At 42.3% G+C, this 27,597-nt stretch overlaps 1 protein-coding gene across 1 annotated transcript in view; it reads right to left on the reverse strand.

Annotated features, from left to right (window-relative positions):
• LOC138357135 (glutamate [NMDA] receptor subunit 1-like) overlaps nt 1–27,597 on the reverse strand; it is a 184,518-nt gene that overhangs the window by 17,207 nt on the left and 139,714 nt on the right. Inside the window, exons 8-10 of the mRNA XM_069313782.1 lie at nt 26,824–27,008; nt 14,146–14,382; nt 13,655–13,833 (exon numbers count right to left, since the gene is read on the reverse strand). Coding sequence (XP_069169883.1) covers nt 13,655–13,833; nt 14,146–14,382; nt 26,824–27,008 — 601 coding nt within the window. The remainder of the gene's footprint in view (nt 1–13,654; nt 13,834–14,145; nt 14,383–26,823; nt 27,009–27,597) is intronic.

Genomic DNA, 27,597 nt, shown 5'->3' on the forward strand with positions numbered 1-27,597 from the left:
GCGAAGCATCTCATAATGAATACCATCGGAGCCCGCCGCCGTAGAACCGCAGAGGGCCAGAGCAGAACGAAGTTCAGAGAGAGAGAAGGGATCATTATAGGGAAGCTGAAGACGGGTGCAGAAATCTAAAGGACGAGACTCAAGGACAGGTTTACGAAGAAGGAAAGATTGGGGAAGATGAAGACCAGAGCTAACAGAAGAAAAGTGGGAACCCAGTTCGGAAGCGACCTGCAACGGGTCCGTCACAAAAGTAACATGGAGGTGAAGGACTGGTGAAACATCGGGAACAAACTTACCCGCTACCTTGCGGATACGCTTCCAGATCTGGGGCAGAGGAATTTCGGACGTAATTGTTGAGACATAAGATGCCCAACATTCACGTTCAGCCATACGGATGGCCCTATGGGCCACTGCACTCGCTTTCCGAAAGAAAAGAAAAGAATCGGTCATCTGCCTACGGCGGTGCCTCTTCCAGGCTGCATGCTTACAGCGGACAGCCCGAGCACAGTCCGCATTCCACCAGGGAACGCACTTCCGTGGACCCCGTGAGGAAGAGCGAGGAATATAGCGGAGGGCAGCGTTTCTTGTAAAAAGTACAAGAAAAGATGCATTCGAAATAGGCATACCTCAAGGTGGTGTCCTAAGCCCTATGCTCTTCAATATACTTAAGCACAAACTTATCCATGACATACCTGTACAACCTACTGAAACTGTTATATGTTATGCTGATGATATTTGTATTATGACACACAGTAAACCAAGGTTACAAGTGTTACTTGATGCATTCTCCAAGAAAGTAGTAGAATATGGCCTCATAATCTCATAAAACAAGGGTTCTTAATCCTCATTCTCTTCATGTTAACTATACTCTTAATGGAGTGCCCATAGAGACGTGTGAGTCTTATAAATATCTTGGAGTCGAGGTTCATGATACAAATCTCATCAGCAACCTGCGCAAAAAACTTGTTGAGTGTCTTACACCTCACAAAACTCTTGTTGGCAAAGGATTTGGCATTAACAGAAAATATGCTCATAGTTTTAATATTGCCTTTATACGATCTGTTGTTGATTATTATGCCTTGCATCTTCTAAATTTTTCTCCTAAACAATTACAAGGCCTAGATGTAGTACAGAATGATGCCATGCGCATCATCCTGGGTTGTCCTAGAACTGTCAGAATTGTTAACATGAGGAAGGAACTAAACTTACCTTCAATTTACGAAAGAATAGTTCTACTTAGTACTATGTTTTGAGCCAAAACTTTGAAAAATAATGGTTCCCCCCCCCCACCCCGCTCTATTCAAATTAAATTGAGATCCATTGTTAACAATTCCGACTGTTCCCTCATCCGCCGCAAAAAGCTCCTTACAGTGTGTGGCTCAGTTGTTGTGCTTATAATCTTAAAAACTGAATGTGCCTCTTAATCCTGATACAACTGTTCACTATATTCCCCCTTGGAAAGATGTGCAGGTCTCTTTGCATTATACCCCCATCAGTGTAAAACAAATTTATAACACTGAAATTTTGAGATGTATAACATTAGAAGCTAATGACAGTCATTTTGAAATTCACAAACCGACTGAATCCTATGCCTTTCCAGATGGCTCTGTGTGTGGGAAATTTCCAACAGTTATTCTCATCCCTAATACAACAGGATGTATTTCCTATATTAGGTTTCATACACATCTAATATTCATTTATTAATCCTTAATACAACAGGATGTATTTCCTGTACTAAGCGTAATAATTAACTAACACTACTAATATGTAGTTTACTATTGTAGAATTTACTGTATTAGGTTGTGGAACATCATGTAATTTCTCCTAGAATTGTGTAGTGTTGCGTCAGCCACGCAAGGAGATAAAATTTCCACATACGAGTAGATCTAACACCAATGTAACCATTTACTTTCCTTTATCAGGAATAATAATTTAGTAATAGGTATACTTTTAGTATACAATAGTTTACTTGAATTTCCTTACCCAGCTTAATCTCTGTTCCAGTAAATCATATCATAATCTAACATCATTTCCACCACCAAGCAAGTATTGTTTTATTTGTGCCGTCTACATTAACTGACGTGCACTGTGAGAATTAAAACATCACCGCATAAAGTATTTATCTAAACCATCAAGAGTGTTCATACACGCCCCCTTCCCTATTTAGCGTTAATAAATAAATATAATTTATACTCGAATCCTCAAGGTGAGCTATTGTGCATGCGCGACTTTGGGGAGGGAGGAGAGAGGACTCTCACCATATTCGATCAACAAGCGTGAAGGTGCTCCGAAGCGGTCCAACAAATCTTACCATCCTGACGGCATCCTTACATCCCGAGATGCTGGATTGAGGGCGCAGCTTACCAGAATCACGGACACCAGTTCGGCAGGCATTTTTACCTCATTTGTTCTATTTAATGAGCTCTTAAATAAGATCATGTAGGTGCCATGTCGTTATGATGCGGACGTAAAAAATAATCCCATGTAAGTGCAGCTCTTTCCCCTCCAAATATTTAGATATTACCTTATATGTGTGTGAATACTAGTTTGGAGGTGGAAATTACGGAATTATCATTATTGCAGCATGGTGCAACACCCCTGCGGAAGCGTGTGACCGCCAAAACCTCACGTGCTCCAAGTATCACTATCTCAAACTGTTTCCAGACTGGCGTACAGTGGACTGCATCTACATCCCTCTGTCACAGCTGAGATTTAATCAGTTTTTCATAGTAGATAGTATTTAATTATTCAGAGTCCATATATATATATATATATATATATATATATATATATATATATATATATATATATATATATATATATATATATATATATATATATATTTTTTTTTTTTCATTGAATATGACCGCATATTCTGTATTTATTATTTTCTGGTTTAGGGCTTCTATCCCTCTAACTATTTTCTTAGCATCAGGGCTTAATTGAAATAGGAGTTCTCCAAAACTCATTTTCGTACTTTTAAGGTGAAGAAAAGAAGTGATTTACTATAGAGTGTATTACACTTATTTGTATAATTTGCACGACGTTTCGAACCTCCATGGTTCATTCTCAAGTGAACAGATCTTACAATACTAGTTGATTTTATACCCGCATTAGGTCAGGTGATAATACAATGAAGGTGAAAACATGGGGGGATACATAAGGGATAAACATAGGGGCTGCAGAAGGCTTATTGGCCCATACGAGGCATCTCCTATCTAAACACAAAGATTAATCCAGTGTAATTGGCCTGTTATGTTGGACATTGTCTTCTGTGTTGGCATCAATATGTTCTTGTCTTGTCCTTACTCTCATGGTGGGTAGAGTAAATAGTTCCGTGATTTGGGTGTTCTTGAACACCCAAATCAAATCAAATCAAATCACCCAAATCACCCAAATCAAGATTTGGGTGTTCTTGAACACCCAAATCACGGAACTATTTACTCTACCCACCGTGAGAGTAAGGACAAGACAAGAACATATTGATGCCAACACAGAAGACAATGTCCAACATAACAGGCCAATTACACTGGATTAATCTTTGTGTTTAGATAGGAGATGCCTCGTATGGGCCAATAAGCCTTCTGCAGCCCCTATGTTTATCCCTTATGTATCCCCCCATGTTTTCACCTTCATTGTATTATCACCTGACCTAATGCGGGTATAAAATCAACTAGTATTGTAAGATCTGTTCACTTGAGAATGAACCATGGAGGTTCGAAACGTCGTGCAAATTATACAAATAAGTGTAATACACTCTATAGTAAATCACTTCTTTTCTTCACCTTAAAAGTACGAAAATGAGTTTTGGAGAACTCCTATTTCAATTAAGCCCTGATGCTAAGAAAATAGTTAGAGGGATAGAAGCCCTAAACCAGAAAATAATAAATACAGAATATGCGGTCATATTCAATGAAACATGTTTGAAAGAAAACCTGCTGCCAGTATACACCAATATATATATATATATATATATATATATATATATATATATATATATATATATATATATATATATATATATATATATATATATATATATATTAGTATATTTTGGTAGCAGTCTTTCCTGTAGACATATATTATTAAATATGACCGAAAAAGTAAGATTAATAATTCTAACACGAATTTTCTCAATCTTTCGTACATTTCTTTTCACTGTTGGAGGTAAATCAAAAATCAATTCTCCAAAATTCATTTTTATTTCTAGTCTGACGCGACACGAGCGCGTTTCGTAAAACTTATTACATTTTCAAAGACTTTAGTTCACAAATACACAACTGAATACTCCAATACGAGAACAAAAACGCATAAGGCGAACGATATCAAAAGTATCCGAGTCACCAAGAATTCTATTCAGGGGACAGGTGACCGCGTGGGGCGGTTGGAAAGCAAGACACACGCTCGTCCTGGAAGTCAGGACATTCAAGAAGGACATGCACGACCGTAAGAGGGACAATGCAACTAGGACAATAAGGAGCAGGGCGGCACTCCATCAAGTAACCATGGGTTAAGCGAGTATGGCCAATACGCAACCTTGCCAGAGCTGTTTCCCATCGCCGGTTACGGTGGTAGGAGGACGGCCACGAGGAAACGCAACATTTAAGAGTACGCAGTTTGTTACCAGTAACAGACGACCAAGAAGCCTGCCAACGGGTAAGGACGGAGGAATGGATAACCGGGTAAAAGTCGGAAAATGGAACACCTTTACGAGAGATGGGACAAGAGCGGACAGCTTCCTTGGCGGCAGTATCCGCACGCTCATTTCAATACACACCAATATGGATGGGAACACAACAAAACTCAACCGACTTAAATTTACTGTGAACAAGAAACAGCTAAAACAGCTGGATCTCGACAACTACTGGATGAACCGAATTAAAGTACCCGAGAGCCATGAGGGCACTACGAGAGTCAACAACAACTACAAAGGAAGACTGACAACGAGAAAGCAGGAGACGAAGAGCATAGAGAATAGCATAAAGCTCCGCTGTAAAGATGCTAGTCTCCGGAGGTAAGCGACACATATAAGTGCGATCAGGAAAAACAACACAGTAGCCAACACCGTCCGCAGACTTAGACCCATCGGTGAAGACAGAAACGGAGCGGGAGTGAGAAGAAAAGTGCTCAAGGAAAAGGCGTTTTAGAACCGTAGGAGGGGTAAAAGCTTTAGTGATACGGGTCAAAGATGTACAAAACTGCGGAAGAGGGACTCTCCACGGGGGCAAAGACGGAACAACACGAGGAGAAATATTAGAAATACGAACGGAAAGAGAATCTTGTAGGCGAGATAACCGGACAGAAAGAGGGAGGTGGTGAAGAGGAACAGGAACCGCAGGAGGGGTAAAAGTTAAAGCACGACAGAGGCGAGAAGAAGGATGTTGTAAAGACCGCGCAAGATAGCGAAGACAGTAGCGATCACGGCGGTCCTGGAGAGACAGGAAGCCAGTGTCAACATACAAGCTAAGGATGGGAGTCGAACGAAAGGCACTAGAACTGAGGCGCAACCCAGTATGGTGCAAAGCATCAAGACGGCGAAATAACCCCCAAAGCAAAGGAATAACCCCAAAAGCTTTGCGGAATCTTTGTATTCAAGGGGATGACCATAAAGTGACAAAGAGGGACGAAGAACGACCCGTTTCCGCGTAAAAGTCATGGCACAAGTCTTAGAAGTAGAGAACTTGAAGCCATGATCGGTGGCCCAAGACGACACGGCATCAATTGCATGTTGAAGCCGGCGTTGAAGGAGAGGCGAATCATCTCCCTGACAACAAAGGGTAAGATCATCGACATAGAGAGCGGAGAAGACACCTGAAGGAAGAGAGGAAAGAAGACCATTGAGGGCAACCAGAAAAAGAGTAGTGCTCAGAACACTACCCTGGGGCACACCTTCGTATTGCTGAAAAGAGGCAGAGAGAGCGGTACCAAGGCGCACCCGAAAGGAACGACGAGAGAGGAAGCTGCGGAGAAAGAAAGGGAGATGACCACGAAGGCCAAAAGAATGAAGTTGAGATAGAATATGATCTCGCAAAGTGGAGTCGTAAGCCTTTTCTAGGTCAAAAAGGACGGCAACAACAGAGGTCTTCACAGCAAAAACAGTACGAATATAGACCTCCAAGTTCACCAGGACATCTGTCGTGCTGCAGCACTTGCGGAAACCAAATTGAGAAGGGGAGAGGAGGTGATGGTGTTCCAGAAACCACATCAGACGAACGTTAACCATACGTTCAAAGAGTTTGCAGACACAACTTGTGAGGGCAATAGGGCGAAAGTCCGTAGGGGAAGTACCCAGAGACCCCGGTTTGCGAACAGGGAGGACAACGGCATCGAGCCAGTCCTCAGGGACTGACGACGACTCCCAGATCCGATTATACAGACTCAATAAATACTGAGACGTGCACAGAGGGAGATGGCGAAGCATCTCATAATGAATACCATCGGAGCCCGCCGCCGTAGAACCGCAGAGGGCCAGGGCAGAACGAAGTTCAGAGAGAGAGAAGGGATCATTATAGGGAAGCTGAAGACGGGTGCAGAAATCTAAAGGACGAGACTCAAGGACAGGTTTACGAAGAAGGAAAGATTGGGGAAGATGAAGACCAGAGCTAACAGAAGAAAAGTGGGAACCCAGTTCGGAAGCGACCTGCAACGGGTCCGTCACAAAAGTAACATGGAGGTGAAGGACTGGTGAAACATCGGGAACAAACTTACCCGCTACCTTGCGGATACGCTTCCAGATCTGGGGCAGAGGAATTTCGGACGTAATTGTTGAGACATAAGATGCCCAACATTCACGTTCAGCCATACGGATGGCCCTACGGGCCACTGCACTCGCTTTCCGAAAGAAAAGAAAAGAATCGGTCATCTGCCTACGGCGGTGCCTCTTCCAGGCTGCATGCTTACAGCGGACAGCCCGAGCACAGTCCGCATTCCACCAGGGAACGCACTTCCGTGGACCCCGTGAGGAAGAGCGAGGAATATAGCGGAGGGCAGCGTCGAAGACAGTGTCATGAAAAAGGAGGAGAGCGCAAGAGAGAGAGGCAGAAGGGAGAGATCAGAGAGAGCAGCACTGAGGGTAAATAGGGTCCAGTTCGCCTTAGCCAACTGCCACCTAGGGAAAGAGAGGGAAGGGAGAAAAAAGAAAAAGGAAACAAGGATGGGAAAATGATCACTGCCATGGAGGTCATCAAGAACCTGCCACGTGAAATCTAAGTAAAGAGAAGAAGAGCAGAGAGAAAGATGAAGACAGGAAAGGGTGCGAGTCCGAGAGTCCAAATGAGTGGGCTCACCAGAATTCAGAAGAGACAGGGAAGAAGAGAGGAGAAACGGCTCAAGAAGGCGACCTCGGGTATTCGTCAGAACATCACCCCAAAGAGAATGACGACAATTGAAATCACCCAGCAGGAGCACAGGCTCCGGCAAGGAGTCTAGGTGTTTCAAACCAGGAAGAGAAAGCGGGACACTCGAGGGGAGATAAATGGAACAAACTGTGTACCATTTCCCCACAAAGATACGAGCAGCAGAACAATGGAGAGGTGAAGGAAAAAGTAAAGGAACAAAGGGAACATCAGCGCGAATCAAGAGTTAGAAGAATTAAGAGCCCCAGCAACGGCTGGGGGGGAAGGGAGAGAAAGGAATAGCCACGAAAACGACCAGGACGAGCATGAAGCATCGGCTCCTGGAGACAGACACAAAGGGGCGAAAACCGCGAAATCAGAAGTTGGAGTTCGAGGAAATTGGCGTAATAACCTGGAACGTTCCATTGAAGAATAGACATCGACGAGAAGAGAAAGGACAACAACAGAGAACAAGGAAGAAACAAAGGCGAAAGAGCAACATAGCACGTTAAAGAATATCAGGGTCGGGATCAGGGTCAGCAAAGTCAGGGTTAGGGGGCATGGGTAAACTGAGCAAAGACGGAGGGAAGGAGGCGGGAGAACAGACCAGAGGTGGGCGGGCGGGGACCGGAGGAGGAAGAGGAGGAGATAACGGAGGGGAGCAATCAAGGACAGCAGCAGGAAGAGGGGGAGTTGAAAGAGAGGAGCGCACCTCAGCAAGGGCAGCAACCGAGAGGGAAGCAGGGGCTAAAGAAACCTCCATAGCAGGAACAGGGGGCACAACCACCGAAATGGGAGGGGAAGGAGCGAGAGAGGCAGAAGTAGGGGCCGAGGAAGAAAACGAAACCTTCTTACCCGCCGGGGAGGAGGAAGGAGAGGAGCCAGGCTTACGCTTCTGACTTAAAGAGAGAAGTGTCCCAGCAACTACGTACTGGGCAACGGATTCAAGCATCTCAACAGGAGAAGCTGAACGAGAGCACACATGACGGCCGTTTGGAGAGCGATGGACATCAGCCCGTTCCGACAGGCGGCGGGAAGAGTCAAGAGACGGAGGGGAAGGATGGGAAGAAGGAACGGAGGAAGACGAGGAAGAAGACACAGGAGACAAGACAGACCGGGTAAAAAGAAGGGTAACCCCAGACAGAGGAGGATCCACATCCCCAGGAGGTGGATCCTACCGGAGAGAACCCAAAGGAACAGAGGAGGGGGCAGTGGGCGTATCAGGGTCCAAGGCCCGGAAACGGTTGTGAGTCTGAGGAAGATGGGAAGAACGGGGAGAGGAAGAGCGCAACACGCGAGCATAAGAGATATTAGCATAAGACGGGAGCCAGCGAGCCTGGTGTCTCGCCTCAGGAAAAGATAAACGCTCCCGGTGCTTCAAGGTGAGGACGGCTGCCTCAAGCTTGTAATGGACACACGCACGGGAGAAGGTAGGATGGGCCTCACCGCAGTTGAGGCAACGAGCCTGGGGAGAAGTGCACTTCGACTTAGAGTGACCTACGCCACCACACAAAGGACAGAGAGAGACAGTCCCGGAGCAGCGGAGGGCACCATGCCCAAACCTCCAGCACTTGTTACAGAGCCGAGGAGAAAGAACGTACTCCTGGACAGAGCACCTGGCACCAGCAAGAATGACAGAGGGTGGAAGGGTCCGACCATCAAAGGTAATCTTCACAACCCGGAGAGGTTGACGGCGACTAGCACGAGATGGACGAGTAAACGTGTCCACCTGGAGAATAGAATGGCCCTGGGCAGCAAGGGTATGTCAAATATCGTCGTGGCAGTCTCGCAGGTCCCGAACACCGGTCGCAACATGGGGCGGGAGCAGAATAGTGCCAACACTGGCATTCAATTGAGCGTTCTCCGAGACCCGAACAGGGGTCTCGCCAAGGCAGGATAAGGCAGCCAGGCGGGAAGCAGCATCCTGAGAAGGAGCAGCAACGACACGCGTACCGAGACGAGTGGGGTTGAAAGTAACGGAGGCATCCACGGAATCAACAAGATGTCGATGGAAGGAGAAATCGTCAGGAGGCGTAGAATCAAGAGGGAGGAGATCAAAATATTTGGCCCACAAAGCGGGACCAAACAGAGCTTGATAGAACGGGAAGGAATCGAGCGAGGGCGGCCGTGAAAACCCCCAGAGAGAGAGGGGTTAAAAGGCGCAGTAGTCACAACAAGAGACTTAGCCGCACCAGGGGACGAAGTGGTCACCACTGAGGGCTGGAGGCTCGACCCAACCACAGAGGAGGGAGGGGAGCTGGGGGAAGAAGTCAGGACGGTCATAGGAGGAGCAAGGTCGGGGCCCAACGCAGCGGGAGCTACAGAGCCTGGTCTTCCAATACAGGCCGACTCGGGGGCTTGGTCGCCCACCCCACGAGCCTGAGAAGGTAAAGCAGAAACAATCGAAACAGGGGTTATCATCGCTAAAGGAATATTCATTCACGAATGTGCCCCCACACCCACCATGGAGCCACAATTAGAGGCAGGACACCCAAGAAGAAGCTATCGCCGATCATGCCGGGGCCTCCTAGGGGTGCGTCGTGAGTATACGCCCCACAAACGCCACCTTAAGAACCGACAGTCCGTCGAGATCGGGTTCAGTGACGAAAGGGGGATTGACAATAAAAGGTTCCCCTCGCTCTCGACGTCGGGTACTACAGTTCTACGGGTGAAAGAGTATGCCTCCTCAAGCACATGGGGCGTCAAAATAGAAGAAGTCCAAGGGAATAACCAGAACAAGCAAAAGGTCGGCAGGAAACGGCAAGCAGATAGGAGAAGAGTGGGGAGAAAAACGAAAAGGTGCTCAGCATAATAATTGGAAAGGACGGCAGCAGGAGCACAAGGCTAAAAAAAAAAAAAAAAAAAACTGGACTGTCCCAAGGAGCATCACACTCTGGCAGCAGCCGCCCACTAAGCCCCCCTCACGGCAACAACGAGCTGAGCGGGGAGGGGGGTAGAAACACACAAATTAAAGAAATTAATTCAGATTTAGAAGAACTAAGAAATGCCCAGAGGCCTGAAAGCTGCAGTATTAAAAGTTATGACAAGTTTTGTAATAATAGGTATTTGTATGGTCAGCACAGTAACTGGACCAGGCAATGTGATGTAGTCATTGCGCGAATTCGCCTTAGCTATAGACACATCTGGAAGGTTAGTGAGGCTGAGCCACTACCAGAATACTCAAATAGTAAACTCTGTGATAAACCTTTAATGCATTCACTAGAACACTATATCGTTGAATGTGAAACCGTAAAGGACTTTAGACCTGGCCTCTTGTACCACCAACTGTGTAACTATTTCATTGACTCAGTTGTTCTGGACGATATCCTAACAATTTATCCAAAATTTGCTTCTCCATTTTAAAGAATGAAGAACAATTTATATTTATATTACTTCTAAGTTGCATCACTTATAAACCCATCCCTGCCCGTGTGTGGCAGTGCACAATAGAAAGTTGTTTTCACATATCCATACATTAAAACAATGATTGTAACCATGATATATATGTACTTCCACCTACAGTTTAGACCTACTGTCTTATGTATGACCATCTGTTCTGCGTGACAGTGAATACCAGCATTATCCTCACTTTAATAAGACTTAATCGAAATCATCAGATTAGGCAAACTTGTAATTAATTTTGTCAATAAAGATGTTAATATTAATAATAAGGGGAAACATGGTTAAAAAAAACCACCCCCATCTGTTGGACGTAAGAGCAACACACGCTGTAATCCCCGAATTTTCTTCACCAATAATTTTGAAAATTTGACACAACATTGCATCCGAATAGGCGTGTCTTTTTATATATACCTACTATATAGATGGCACCTCTGTGATAGGTAAAAACGTGCATTTTTGAAAAACAGCACCATCAGTTGCACATAAGACCAACACATGCTATACTAAATAAGTTACGATTCCATTTCAATGTTTCCGATTTCATTGATAAATTGAATTCTCATAAATTTCGATTTATTTTAATTTTGATTCAATTATTTTATGTGACATTGTGTTGGAATTGAGCTGTGTTGTTTACCATGCCATTCATTTCATAAGTATAGTTTATTTTTTTTATTTTTCCATTATTTTTCATTTAGTTTTTTGAACTTTTTTTTTTTTATATTTCAGTGATGGGAAAATCTGGGGCCAGATTCACGAAGCAGTTACGCAAGTATTTACGAACTTGTACATCGTTCCTCAATCTCTGATGGCTTTGGTTACATTTAATAATCAGTTTACAAGCATGAAAACTTGCCAATTAACTGTTGTTATTGTTATAAACAGCCTCCTGGTGCTTTGGAGCTCATTGACAGGGAAGGATGTACAGGTTTATAAGTGTTTGCATAACTTCTTCATGAATCTAGCCCCAGATCATTTAATGTTCCCAATTTTCTGATAAGAACATCAGATTATTTGATCATCAGACGAAGGAGTGGGGAGTGGTGGGAAGGACGAGGGGACGGGGGGAGGGGGTAATGGTAGGGAGGAAGAGGGGACGGGGGAGTAGGAGATAGTGAGGACGAGGGGAATGGAGAATGGTTGGGAGGACAAGGGGATAGGTGAGTGGGGGATAGTGGGAAGGACGAGGGGACGGGGGGAGGGGGGAATGGTAGGGAGGAAGAGGGGACGGGGGAGTAGGAGATAGTGGGGAGGACGAGGGAATGCTGGAGTGGGGAAAGGTTAGGAGGACGACGGGATGCTGGAGTGGAGGATGAAGGGGAGGAAAATGGGACGGGGTAGTGAGGAATGTTTGGGAGGACGAGGTGACGGGGAAGGGGGGGATGGTGGGGAGGACTGGGAGGCAGGGGAATGCTGCTGTGACTCAGCAATGCACATATGATGCTGAGCCACAGCAATGCGTGGCCGGGAACAGCTGGTATAATATATAATACGTAGCTTAAGTAAGTGCATAATATATTTATAATGGAACTCTACTGTCACGAACAGTTCCGACCTTCATAAAGAGCCATAAACCCGTGCACACCCACATGTCCTCAAATGAAGCATTTCCACTCTCCCTCACACATGCCAGGATGGAACTGTAAACGAAATGAATTACCTCAAAGTCAGCTAAGCGAGGAGAACCTTAGAAGCAATTTGTAGAACACATGAAAATGCTAAAGCATCTATCTGTAATAAGTCATTACAACATCGCCTTTTCACTACAAAATCAACACATTGGTTAGTTATCTTGAGATGATTTCGGGGCTTAGCGTCTTCACGGCCCAGTCCTCGACCAGGCATCCTTTTTGTTACACACACCCCCACGAAGCAGCCCGTAGCAGCTGTCTAACTCCAAGGTACCTATTTATTGCTAGGTAACCGGGGCATCAGGGTGAAAGAAACATTTTACCCATTTCTCTCCGCCTCCACCGGGGATCGAACCCGGAACCCCAAGACTACGAATCCGAAGCGCTGTCATCTCAGCTGTCAGGTGCCACCTGGTTAGGCATATATGAAGAATAATTGGTCTGATGATGTTCTCCTATTGTAATGCTCAAATTTCTAGGATGGTTCCAACCTGTCAAATCATTTCAAATTTTCTTTTATCAGAGCTGTATGATTTATCAGACTGTTGCTACAGTAGCAAATCGGATATTATTTGTGGAACACTGAAGAGTTCTATGTAAGAACATATCAGGCTACATTACATGAAATTTGGACTTCACTGATCACTAACTTTCTATCTAGTATGAAAGATTCATATTATTTCACTTCTCATTTAGTTGCTGAACCTTTTCTAAGCAATGTAATGGTATTAGCCAATTTTAAACCCAAACCTAAATGTGCTTTTAATTTAATGCAGGTAAGGAAGATGCGTTGTTTTTTCTGTGGAAGTACAGAAATTTGTATTAATTCAAATTTTTTAGCATTAAAATGATGGGAATTAAATACGTTAAACATTACAATAATTATTGTGAAAAATATCTTGGATACTTGATTCCAGTGCATGTTTTGAAGACTGAAGAGGTTAAGCGGGTCACAGGGCGAGAACAAATGGCCTGACATTACGACTGTTAGTCGCCTATTGTAATAAAGTCTAAGTGGTTTAACTGTTTTTAAGAAAACTGTTACAATTTCTTAATCCAAATATACAGAGGTGCTCAGATTTTAACGCAAATTAGGCACAAGGAAAATGCTGTCTATTGAGATGTTTGAAACAAATTGTCACTTATCATCACTACAGCAAACTCTGGAGAAATATTCACATTATTGTACGCATGCACAAACCAAACATAACTTCATTAAGATAGATAATTATAGAGAAGACAATGGTTCACTTGGGATGGAACACAATACGAACATCCGTAACGTACCTGAACCCCAACCCAAATGAAATAAATAATGCAATTTCATTCTTGCTGATGTAGAAAGGTGTTTGTCCGTATTTGTCGGCGTAGCGCGAGGCTACAGTGATGCTGATGAAGTAATTCATGCTTAGGAAAGAGTACCCGCCTTTCTTCACCTTCTCCAGCGCCTCCGTAATTGTCAGTGCCTAAAAAGCAGAATTTATTGGTATTTCCAGTTTAAAATATTATTTCCTGAATATGTTATTTTAAAAAGTTATTTAAAATCGCAGTCTGAACGCAGTTTTCTTTGAAGATATCTATATTCTATTATAAATTTATATCTTAAGTGAGTAGTGTGCATTATGTGCTATAGTGATTTGCTTTCAAATAATGCTAACGCCAAATAAATGCTTTTTCTTCAATTGTAAAGAAAAATTACAAACAATATTTTCATGTACTGGTCATGGATTTTAGAAAAGGTTGTTGACAGGAATCTAAAAAAACAAACAATTACTGACCTCCATTTTTCTGTATATCTCCTTTACAACAGGGTCGGAATGCTTGGTGAAATACAAGATAACTACACCATTTAAGATATAAGATTCTATGCCCCACTTCCAGTTGTCCCGAGATACGAGGTCCTCGAAGGTTTCCGGGGGTGTGGTCTTGCCCACGATCGTCAAGTGTGCCATTAGTGAGGAGCTATATCCTGTGATCATGACCACACAGAACACCAGCCACGTCCCCACCAACACCTGGTAAGGTGAAGTCATCAGTCGTAAGAGTACATGGTGTAATGGTAATGAACAGGATGTAGCATGTATAAACTAGGCACTGGGCTATCAATACATAGAAGGACTTACGGCACAAAAGTATTCTTTCAGATGCATAATCGTCATAGGTCTCACGAATTACGAAGAATAATGACACATAAATACGTATTAGTCACTAAACCTTCAATATAACTTACTAAATCAGTAGATCAAAAATAAATGTGTTCTGGTAATCTAAGCATACTAGGTTCACAGCCCATAACTAGCGTGGCATTAATAGCCTATGGGTTACTGTATGTGTCCTGACTTGTTCCAACATGGCCACCTCGACCGTGAGTCGGTGCATATATAATCTACTCATATTTACTACATCCTACTTTACCTAACGCCAGACAACGCTTCAAACTGAACACGGAATACTTAGGCATACAATGGGAAAATATCGCCATACCATCTGGTGGGATGAGGGTCTTTACACGATCCCAACATAATAGTCTTGTCATAATCTCTCTCTGTTCACCTGTTCTCTATGTCTCTGTATGAGATGGAGGCTGATGATTTCCCCACCCACTGTTACAATATTGTGACAAATTATTATAAACACTCCTGCCTGTATATTTTAGTTTAATATGTCCTGTAATATGTTTAAAAATGTAATTTCATTTTTGATTCATTATTTTAAAGTGCAGAATGTACAGGGGAAAGTTTCTCTAATACAAATATATGTTTATCCCAAAATTCCTGCAGGGAAACCAGGCACTAATAATGTCATCTCTACTCATGTGCACTAGCTACTGTCTCGCTGGCACTGTCAAAAACATCCCACTGCATTTGCTATTACTTTGTACATTATACCGGCACGGTGAATTTTTTAATTAGATATTTATATGATGAATACCAGAAGTTAGTTCATGTCAATAAACGTAAGGGGATCTTTCCTCAGGAGACGCTACATTTACCTCGTGAAGAGGTGAAGAGTAATCTTAGTGACCAGGTAGTGGAGGAGGGAGGAAGGGAATTATCAGGAGAAAGCGCCAAGCTATTACGGCTATATAGCACTTGGAAGGTGTCAGTATAAGCATTTGAGACGGGACGGTGGGAAGGAATGGTACCTAACCACTTGGAGGGTTGGGTAATGAACGCCGACCTGCATGAGGCTAAACCGTAGTTCTACCGCTATTGTTAGGCAACTCGGATGGTAATCTTGGGCATTGGCCATAGCATAGCAAGGTTAGGTTAGGTTAGGTAGCCGAAAAAGTTAGTTTAGGTAAGGTTAGGTAGGTTAGGTAGTCGAAAAACAATTAATTCATGAAAACTTGGCTTATTAGGCAAATCGGGCCCTGCATAGTAGGCTGAGAAGTGAGTTCTGGCTACTAGGTACGACATATATATATATATATATATATATATATATATATATATATATATATATATATATATATATATATATATATATATATATATATATATATATATATATATATATATGTCGTACCTAGTAGCCAGAACGCACTTCTCAGCCTACTATGCAAGGCCCAATTTGCCTAATAAGCCAAGTTTTTCTGAATTAATATATTTTCTCTAATTTTTTTCTTATGAAATGATAAAGCTACCCATTTCATTATGTATGAGGTCAATTTTTTTTTATTGGAGTTAAAATTAACGTAGATATATGACCGAACCTAACCAACCCTACCTAACCTAACCTAACCTATCTTTATAGGTTAGGTTAGGTAACCGAAAAAGTTAGGTTAGGTTAGGTTAGGTAGGTTAGGTAGTCGAAAAACAATAAATTCATGAAAACTTGGCTAATTAGGCAAATCGGGCCTTGCATAGTAGGCTGAGAAGTGCGTTCTGGCTACTAGGTACGACATATATATATATATATATATATATATATATATATATATATATATATATATATATATATATATATATATTTTAATACCTAGAAGGGGTACCACCTCTGGTGCAAGTGTAGGGACCCATAGCCTCGGAGAAGAAAATAAAGAGTACTCAGAGAAGACCTTGTGGATCCTCACTGAACACTTTGATATTTTCTTCTCCTACCACCCCCTATGTATATATATATATATATATATATATATATATATATATATATATATATATATATATATATATATATATATATATATATATATATATATATATACATACATATATATATATATGTCGTACCTAGTAGCCAGAACGCACTTCTCAGCCTACTATGCAAGGCCCGATTTGCCTAATAAGCCAAGTTTTCATGAATTAATTGTTTTTCGACTACCTAACCTACCTAACCTAACCTAGCCTATGGAGATAGGTTAGGATAGGTTAGGTAGGGTTGGTTAGGTTCGGTCATATTTCTACGTTAATTTTAACTCCAATAACAAAAAATTTACCTCATACATAATGAAATGGGTAGCTTTATCATTTCATAAGAAAAAAATTAGAGAAAATATATTAATTCAGGAAAACTTGGCTTATTAGGCAAATCGGGCCTTGCATAGTAGGCTAAGAAGTGCGTTCTGGCTACTAGGTACGACATTATATATATATATATATATATATATATATATATATATATATATATATATATTATATATATATATATATATATATATATATATATATATATATATATATATATATATATATATATATAACAACGAAACCATTGGAAAAGCCGTTGTTGACTAGGAACAACGGTTTCAACAAATGGTTTCGTTGACTTCATCTTAAGAAGGAAGGTGAAACGCCGTGCAACCTCTGAAGAGACAACTAACACAACACCTGTTCCCCCTATTAGACTATTTTACAGGAACGTCTTTTCCACAGCTCATAAAACGGAGGAAAGGGTCTTGAAAGATATTGTTAATAGGAATGTTATCCCTACAGACAAAGATCAGAAGATACAATTGACGATTTACTATAAAACCAAAAAAATCGGCCAACCTACTCATGAGAAACTCTCCAGACACAAAAGCAGAACGCTTTAAAAGAGACCAACGTCGTCTATGCCTTCAAATGCCCACTTGGGGACTGTAAGCCGCAAAGAACTCAGTATATAGGCAAGACAACAACATCTCTTTCCAGGCGATTAACAATGCATAAGCACCAGGGCTCCATTAAGGAACATATAATCTCTTCCCACAACCAGACCATCACCAGGGAAGTCTTAACAAAAAACATAGAAATCATCGATAGATACAGCGATAGCAGACGGCTTGACATCTGCGAGGCACTACACATCAAGAAGTCAACACCAGCAATCAACAGTCAATGAATGCACAACTATATTCAACTCACTTCAAGACTCCGCTCCAATATAGAAGCATCAAGAAATATGGGCCAATAGGCCCTTTGCAGTTACTTCCATTCTATACCCATTGCACTGTGTTCCGTGTATATATATATATATATATATATATATATATATATATATATATATATATATGACAATGTCAGACCACGGAGGAAAATGAAACAGGAATTTCCTTAAGTACTTTCGTACATTAAATACATCTTCAGAAGGAATGATTTTACAGATCGAGTGATGGGTATAAATAGGCAGGAGAGAGTGGTGAAGTGAGGTGAGGTACAATACTTGGACAACGCAGACGGCCCAACGAAGACGGGCCGTCTTCGTTGGGCAGACGGCCCAATTCAACATTCCCAGTCCTTCCCACCATTCCCCCCTCCCCCATCCCCTCGTCCTCCCAACCTTTCCACACTCCCTCATCACTTTGTCCTTCCAACCATTTCCAACTTCCTCATCCTCTCGTCTTCACCACCATTTCTCCCTCCCCTGTCCCTTTGTCCTTACCACCATTCTCCGCTTCACCGTCCCATCGTCAACCTAACCATTTCCCACTCCACCAACCCCTCGTCCTCCCCCACCATTACCCTCTCCCCTATCCCCTCGTCATACCCCAGTTCCCCTCACCATTCCCTACTCCCTCGTCTGATGCGTTCCCAAATGATCTGATGTTCCTATCAGAAAATTCGAAACATGAAATGATCTGATATTTCCATCACTGAAATATAAGAAAAAAATGAAAAACGAAATGAAAAAATGAAAAATGAAGATAATAAACAATACAAACGAAATGAACGTTCTGCTAAACAACACAGCTCAATTTCCAATGCAATGTCACACAAAATAATTAAATCAAACTGAAAATAAATCGAAACCTATGAAAATACAATTAATCAATGAAATCAGAAACATTGAAATAAAATCGTAACACTTTTAGAATAGCGAGTGTTGCTCTTACGTGATACAGAAGGCACCATTTTTCAAAAAAGCATGTTTTTACCTGTCAAAGGTGTGGCATCTATACTAATACTCACGAAATTAATGGTAAGGAAAACCACACAGCTCAATTTCCACGTAATTTCACACAAAATAATTAAATGAAAATGAAAATGAATAAAAATCTATGAAAATTCAATATATCAATACAATAAAAAATAATGAAATGGAATTGTAACATAGTTAGTATAGCGTGCGTTGCTATTATGTGCAAGAGATGGCACTGTTTAAAAAAAACATGGTTTTTACCTTTCACAGGTGTGGCATCTAAATAGTAGGCATATAAAAACACGTGCATATTCAAATAGAACGTTGTGTCAAAATTTCAAAGCAATCAGTGAAGAAATTTTTGGATATAACAGCATGTGTTGCTCTTATGTCCAACAGATGGCCCTGTTTATAAAAAGCATATTTTTCCCATCACAGGTGAACCATGTATATAGTAGATATATAAAAACACTTGCCTATTCAAATGCAACGTTGTGTCAAAAGTTCAAAGTAATTGGTAGAGACGTTTCAAAGATTTCTCTCACATGAACAACAGTATTTTTTTTTTATTTTTTTTTGTCACAGACATGACATCAATATAGTATGCATATAAAAACTTGCTCGGGAAACCTGCTCTTGCTCAGCAGCGCACATGTGTTGCTGAGCCACAGCAACGCGTGGCCGGGTATGGCTAGTAATAAATAAAATAATAAGTAAATAAACTGGTGAACGTTGGCATCTGTCCTTTTGCCGCCTTTGGCAACGCAGAGAGCAGGGCAAATTTAAAGAGGCACTCGTACCCTCACTAGGGGGCCAGCTCCATCAACGTAGACCTTTCGCCCAGCAACTCTGCTACACTCATGCCATGCTGTCTTCTTCAGGTAGTAGGTAATATGTAGGCTGACCTTGAGCCTAACCTACTCCTAACATAATAAACATAATATGAAACACACTAATATAAATATATGTAGAGCCTATCTAGTCTAGTTATCAAAGGACAATGGGAGGGAAATAATTAACTACCTTAAAACATTCCTGTCCACCAACACCTCGCCTCCGATAGTTGTAGAGGTACATAGTTCGCTTCTCGGCATTCCAGTCGTGTGTCACAGGTCCTCCGGGTATCATGCAGTAACTCATCGTCGCCGTACCTATTCCCTGATTTCAGTTCTTCCAAGCTGGTCCAACCAATGGTCACTTAGCACGTCGTTTTCCTCACTCGCTACTTCACTGAGACGATATCTCATGGATCCAGACGTGATGTTTCCCCTCCAAAACTTTACTAGATGTGAAACGGTCACGGCAGTTCGCACATCGAACTAAATCGTGACCCACAGGGCGTCGCACTGCCCTCCCAGTGTTACCGCTCACCTCCATCGTAGACTAATAGCAACGAGCTCTTGGCGCTCTTTTGCCCACTAAACTGTTTCTTTGTGCTCCCCAGGAGTACACTAGTCTTCTATGGTAGACTGCTTTAGGATGCACAATCCACTGAGTGAGGCTTCTACAACCTCCGATCTCGAGAGCTCACTGACGCACTTCCGCTCGTGTCAAAGGTCCGTGAATCTCTGCTGGCTCAGTGACGTGCAGGTCCTGAGACAGGCTTCCCAGTGACGTTACAGCCTCCAGGGGTGGGCCCTGGTTGGTCACTCACGTCACGTGACCTCAGCCAGCCAGCTGGCGCCAACCCAACAGGGACGTCGCCATTTTGTATGTACTAGGGGCGTAAGCCCCTTTACCTGCACAACATAAAAATGACGATTCCTCAACCAATATGTATTCCTTCCAGCTGCCTCCTATATCAAACGATTCCCTGGGTCTTAGAGAACCTGCAAGTTATGAAGATATGACTCTTTATGCTGGAACAGGGGAGAAATAAGAGAGCGCACCGTAACATACCCCTCCCCTTAAAATAAGAGTCATATCGGTTACTGAATACGGGAAAGGGCATCCACTATCACGTTCTCCCTTCCTTTAATATGTCTAATCTCCAACCAGTATTCTTGCAACAGTAAGGAACACCTCGTCAGCCTTTGGTGTAAGTTCTTCATTTTATGTATGAACGTCAAGGGGTTGTGATCGGTTGAACACTTGCACCGGTCTAGAACCTCCACCCACATAGCCGTCGAAATACTTCAATTACATAAGGGCTAAAGCTTCGTCTCCACTGTACTATAAGCCCGCTGGTACCTCTCGAACTTCTTTGAGTAGAAGGCCACTGGACGGTGTACTCTGTTCTTTTCCTGAGCCAGCATGGCTCCTACCCCAACGTCTCATGTAAAATAAACTCTGACTCGAAGTCGGGGGAATTCAACACTGGTAATTCTGTTAGTAATTTCTTCATCTTCTCAAACGACTCTTGACACGCCTCTCCCCACTTCCACCTAACGTTCTTGGATAGTCATTCTGTCAGAGGGTGTGCCACCGTCGAGAAGTTCTTACAAAATCCACGGTAATATTCTATCGTCCCAGGGTAATGTAACAGCTCTTTCCTCGTCTTGGGAATCGGATACTCCTTGATAGCTACAACCTTTTGTTCCACGAGTACTACCTCTCCTTGGCCTACGATTAAACCTTTATATTCCAATCGGGCCATCCTGAACTCGTTTTTGGCTTGATTAATTGTCAGGTTTGCCTCCTCCAATCTTCTGAATAATTCTCTCAGTCGATTCAAGTGTTCCTTCCAACTGTCGGCATACACTACTATGTCGTCGATGTACACGGTGCAGCCTTCAACTCCTCATAGCACTTCACTCATCATCCTTTGGAAGCAACTTCCACTATTCTTCATGCCGAATGAAAATACTTTGTGCTGATACAAAACGTCTGGAGTAATGAATGCAAAGATCCTTCTTGCACTAGGAGATAAAGTAATTTGGTAGTAGTCTTTCAGCAGGTCGACCTTGGAAACCAACCTTGCGCTTCCCACTTGGTCAATGCAGTCACTTACTCGAGGCATAGGGTGGGAATCTAACACGGTGATGGAATTTACTCTTCGATAATCTGTACTAAAGCGAAACGAGCCTTCACCCTTCTTTACTAACACACAAGGTGAGCACCATTCTCTATTGCTAGGCTCGGCAAGATCATTTGCTAACAAATATTTTACCTCCTGTCGCATGGGCTTACTCTTCTCTGGGCTAAGGTCCCCTAAGGTCCCCTTTGACTTGCTGACTTCGTCAGCAAGTCAACAGTCAGCAAGAAAATAGAAGGCAACACAGAAGTGGTGATCAGAGTCATCACCAGCAAGGACACAGTTGCCACCAGGAAGGCCTATTTACAGCACAAGCCCTGAGAGAAAAACACCCACCTCAAGCTTCATGTGATGACAGTGTTCTACTAGTCGGTGTCACAAGGGCAGAATCCCTGTGTGTAGTCGAATCCGTGGTGCATAAAGCAGCTTTATCCTTCCACCCAGGATCAGCAGGCGGGGTCACAGGACTAGGACACAACCACAGCAAACAAATGCTCAACCCTGTACTGGGAGACATTGCACAGGGCCTCCTGGTGGAATTAACTAGATTCTCCACCACATGTCTACCTGGCAACATACCAGAGACCATACAGCCTCTCTTTTTTTGGCACTACCCTCTGTGCCCTGAGGATAAATGTAAGAGGTGAGGTGTGAATTGCCCACACCTATTGTAAGACCAATAGGTGTGGGCAATTCACTTCGGCACCTCGTCGCTAAGGCTTCTGCTAGAAAAATTAACCGGGCAGCAGTAGACATCCGGAAACCAAAATAGCTTGGGTTGAGCATTCCCCCAAGGTTGTAAGGCAGCGGTTCATGGAGCTAGAGTCTATATTGCCAACAATACAGATGGAAAAGCCCTGATAAAACTGGATTTCAAAAATGCTTTTAATCTAGTAAGAAGGGATGCAGTACTCATTGCGGTTCATCGTTTTTTCTTTCTCTCTGCCTGTTTGTAAACTCACGATACAGCAAGAATTTAATTCTGTTATTGGGGGAACATGAAATTCAATCACAAGAAGGTCTTCAACAGGGTGACCCCTTTGCTCCTTCTCTTTTCTGCATAGTAATCAAGGAGGTCACTGGTAACCTATCCAGTGAGCTCAACATTTGGTTTTTGGACGATGGTACTCTAATTGTATCCCCAGACTCCCTCCTGGATGACATAAGAATAATTCAGGAGCAATACACAAGTCTAGGCTTCACCCTGAACTCTTCCAAGTGCGAGGTAACCTCTACCGACAAGCATATAATAGACCACTAAAGGTAGTTTTCCTGGTATTCATATGACCAACCCTGAGAACAGCTCACCCCTAGAAGCTCCTCTTGGTGGGAACGCCATCGACGAGGTCCTTGGTAAGAAGATAATTGACCTGAAGAGGATGAATGAGAGGACTGAAGACATCGATGCACATGATGCACTTTACCTCATCACCAGATGCTTGTCCCTCCCAGGCTGACCTACTTTCTTAGATGTTATCCATCATTCAATAATATTAAATTAGAAGAGTAATCAATGAAAACAAAAATAAAAAATCTAGTACTGAAATCAATGCTAGAAAAAGCTCTCAATCTTTCTCACAGCAACTCAGTGAAAACAAGCCTCCTTTCCTGTCAAACTCGGTGGCCTCGGCGTTCGCACAGGAACACAAACTGTTGTACCAGCGTTCCTGTCCTTTTCAATGACATTTAACTACCTGGGGAAGGAAATCCTACCTGAGTACCTAGTTCAACAGGCTCTGATAAATGATCCCAGCTCTATAGTTTGCACCACCAAATGGGTCTCTCTCACAGGAACAGTACCCGAATCAAAACCTTCTGAGGCTCACAAGCAATCAGCTCGACCAAGCAGCTGCGACATGCCTAGAAGCTGCGACAACACCACATGACACTATCCGACTTAGAGCTGTAGCAGCTCCCAATGCAGGTGACTTCCAATTAGCAACCCAAATGTTAGCAACCGGCACATATGTCACACCGTAGGCCCTCCGAATTGCTGTGGCTCTCCATCTTGCTGCCCCAATTCACTCCAAATTCAGGAGTGTTTGGTGCGAGACAGTGGCCAACAGGTATGGACGGAATGTCCTTCTCTGCCAAAGGACAGGAGGATAGCATGCAAGACACGGTGAGTTTAATAACAATGTTAAAAGAAGCAGACCACAGCCGGTTGTCCAGCTGAGAGAGAGCCCCGTTACCTAGTGACCCGCAACTCTGATGAGCCTGTCAGTCTCCCAGACGGGATCACAGAAGAGGTCTAGACCCTGGAAGAATGGTAGACAGTTGGAATGGGACTACACTTGCATTTCAACTTTAGCCAACAGCTATGTTGACTTCAGTGCTGCACAGGCAGGAGGTGATGCCAATCACCAGGAAGCAGCCCAGTTGCATAAATACAAATATCTTGATGACCAATACAATTTTGTCCCCATTGCCTCAGAGTCACGTGGTGCCTGAGGTAAAAGTGCTGTTAATTTTTTAAGGAGCTGGGTTCCAAGCTTATTGAAACACCTAGAGACCCTAGAGCCTCCTGTTTTCTCTTTCAGCGCCATAGCAAGCAATCCAGAGAGGAAAAGGTCACTGCATCCATAGTTCCTGCCCGCTATCTGAGGAGCTGAAGGAACTCTACAACCTGTGACAAGCAGCCTTATACCCTGAATGTAACCAATGTTTTAACCATTTTTGTGTAATGAAGTTTTAAAATAAGGTGGAATATATATACACACATAAAAAAGAATAGGGGTGGTAGGAGATAAAAATATCAAAGTATTTAGTGAGGATCCACAAAGTCTTATCTGATTACTCTTTATTTTCTTCTCCAAGGCTATGGATCCCAACACTTGCACCAGATAGCCAGGAGCGCTATGCACCTTGGCGTACCTGTTACCTGAACCACTGGACCACACTACTTTACAAAATCTTGGTAGTCGTGAGACTATTTAGCCAAGATCCGAGAGTGCTCGGTGACCTTGGCATAGATATTTCATGGAATAACCACTCTTTGTGGGGCCACATGAGCAACACAAGTGCAAACAAGTTTGAAGAAGCTCACGTGGCCTCACAAAGTGAAGCGATTCGATGAAATATCTATGATCAAATTTACCACCGAGCGCTCTCGGATCTTGGGTAAATAGTCTCACGACTGCCAAGATTTTGTAAAGTTGTGTGGTCGAGTGGTTAAGGTGCCAGGTACGCCAAGGTGCATAGCAGTCCTGGCTATCTGGGTTTGAATACTTCTCAGGTGTAGAGTTTTCAGTTATATTATATATATATATATATATATATATATATATATATATATATATATATATATATATATATATATATATATATATATATATATATATATATATATATATGACAATGTCAGACCATGAAGGAAAAATGAAACAGGAAATTTCCTTAAGTACTTTCGTATATTAAATACATCTTTGGACCTTCTGAAGATGTATTTAATATACGAAAGTACTTAAGGAAATTTCCTGTTTCATTTTTCCTCCGTGGTCTGACATTGTCACATTCTTAATCACGTGTTTATTTTCGTGATATACACACACACACACACATATATATATATATATATATATATATATATATATATATATATATATATATATATATATATATATATATATATATATATATATATGCGGGAAAATCCACAGAGAAATATGAAGGAAAGTGAACGTTTCGGCCTGGTAAAGCCTTTGTCAACACCAGACTGACTAAGGGAAGAGAGAGAGAGGATCCAGGCCGACACCTGGAACCTGACCACCCATCACTAGGGAAAGAATTAACCAGAAACAGGTATAGCTTAGCTTAGAATGGTCAAAGATGATTAAGCGGTCAGAGAATAAGGATGAAAGATTAAAGAAAAACCTCATGAACACACAATATATGAATATAAAATTGTATTGAGACATTGTAAGCTCGTCTATCAGAGTTTTTTCTTAAATTGTTGTGCAATATTATAACTTAAAAATGGATCAAGTTTGTGCATTCCAGTACTAACATTAAGAAGATTTGGACACTGACTGATTAGAGCAGACTCAATCAAATTCCGTTCCACAAAACCACCACAATTGGTAATGCTTTTCGCCCCATTCCAGTTAATATTGTGATCACATAAACTAGTGTGCAGATACAATGCATTAGACATTTGGGCAGTTCTAATACTTTAAGCATGTTGGGACAACCGCAATTGTAAGGACTTTCCTGTTTGTCCAAGGTACACAAAATCACAATCATTGCAGGAAATCGAATACACACAACCTGCTGTATCAGGGGAGTTTTTTATTAAATTGGATTTGATGATACTCTTAGTGAACACCAAATTTATATTAAATTTCTTAGAAATCAGAGACAGTTTTTCAAGTCCACTCGCATAACGTACCACCAATGAGTTAATAATTTCTGGTTTATAGGCGTGTATATCCTGTCACATGTGTGGCATTTATATAGTAGGTATATAAAAACACGCACATGTTCGAATAGAACGTCGTGTCAAAATCTCAAAGCAATTGGTGAAGAACTTTCGGAGATTATAGCGCGTGTTGCTTGTAAGTCCAACTGATAACACTGTTAAAAAAAAGCATGTTTTTCCTGTCACAGTTGAGGTATGTATATAGTAGGTATACAGAAATACGCATCTATTCAACTGCAACGTTGTTTCAAAATTTCAAGGCAATTGGTAAAGAGGTTTCGAAGATTTCCCCTCACATGAAAAACAGTTTTTTTTAAAAACATGTTTTTCCCCTCACAGACGTGGCATCTATATAGTATGTATATAAAAACCCGCTGGGATGCGAATGAAACATTGTGTCAAAATTTCAAATTAATCGGTTTATAAGTTTCGGAGATTACAGATTTTTGAACAAACGAACTTTAAAATTTTTATTTATATATATAAATATTTGACAACAGCATCATTTTCTGTTAATATATTTTGTTCCATTCATAATAACAATACCACTTGTTTCACACATGTTTATGCAATAGTGGATGGACTATACATATGAACTCATGAACGTATTATTTTGAAAACTTTGTAAACCAGTCGGAAGGAATTAACTTCAAACAAATACAAATAAAACCAACACATATAATGCAAGATATAACAGTCATGTACGTTTACCAATTAGGGACTTACCCTCCCTGAACTGCTGACGGAGGGAACTGTTGGTGGGGTTTGCAGGAGAGCGCCCCAGCTGTAGAGGAGGGCTGCGGATAACTCCACCCGAAGCCCTACCACTGACCACTGCCACACCCTCTGCTGCAGCCACAGGGTTGTGCCCCATGCCACCACGCTCACCAGGAGCGCCACCCACAACTCTCCTGCAGAGGAAGGGTGAAAGTAACGCAAATGCTTCACAAAAAAGTTTGTTAAGCAGGCCAAAAAAGGGAGAAGAATACATGGGTTCATCCCTGGACTAGCTCTGCTACCTACGTCCGATATGGAAAAAGATAGTCAAAATCTTTCTTTCACACCCATCATTTTACTAAATATCCACATTCATCTAAGATAACTGCCTATCAGCCATTAAAATTATATACCTCCTAATTGTTTCTAGGTCAACACCTCTCTCTCCAGTGTCACATGTTGGCATTTCAGTAAAATAAGAGAAACGTGGGCTCTTTGTGGGACATCCATATAAAATGGAATGTTACCTGAAACAGCGACGTTACAACCTTCTGGTCTGGACGGGTTGAGCGACGGTCCCGCTCCATGGTAGTCGGCGTTTAATCACTGACCATCCAAGTGGTTGAGCACCATTCTTTCTCCCGGTCACATCCCAAATCCTTATCCCTTCCAAGTGCTATATAGTATATAGTTGGCGCTTTTTCCTGATAGTTTCCTGCCCCAAGTGAGTTTGTAGGCATACACTGGTGTTCCGTGCTCGGACGGGCGTGTATATCCCACAAC

Source organism: Procambarus clarkii, chromosome 76, assembly GCF_040958095.1.
Source record: "Procambarus clarkii isolate CNS0578487 chromosome 76, FALCON_Pclarkii_2.0, whole genome shotgun sequence".
Classification (NCBI taxonomy): domain Eukaryota; kingdom Metazoa; phylum Arthropoda; class Malacostraca; order Decapoda; family Cambaridae; genus Procambarus; species Procambarus clarkii.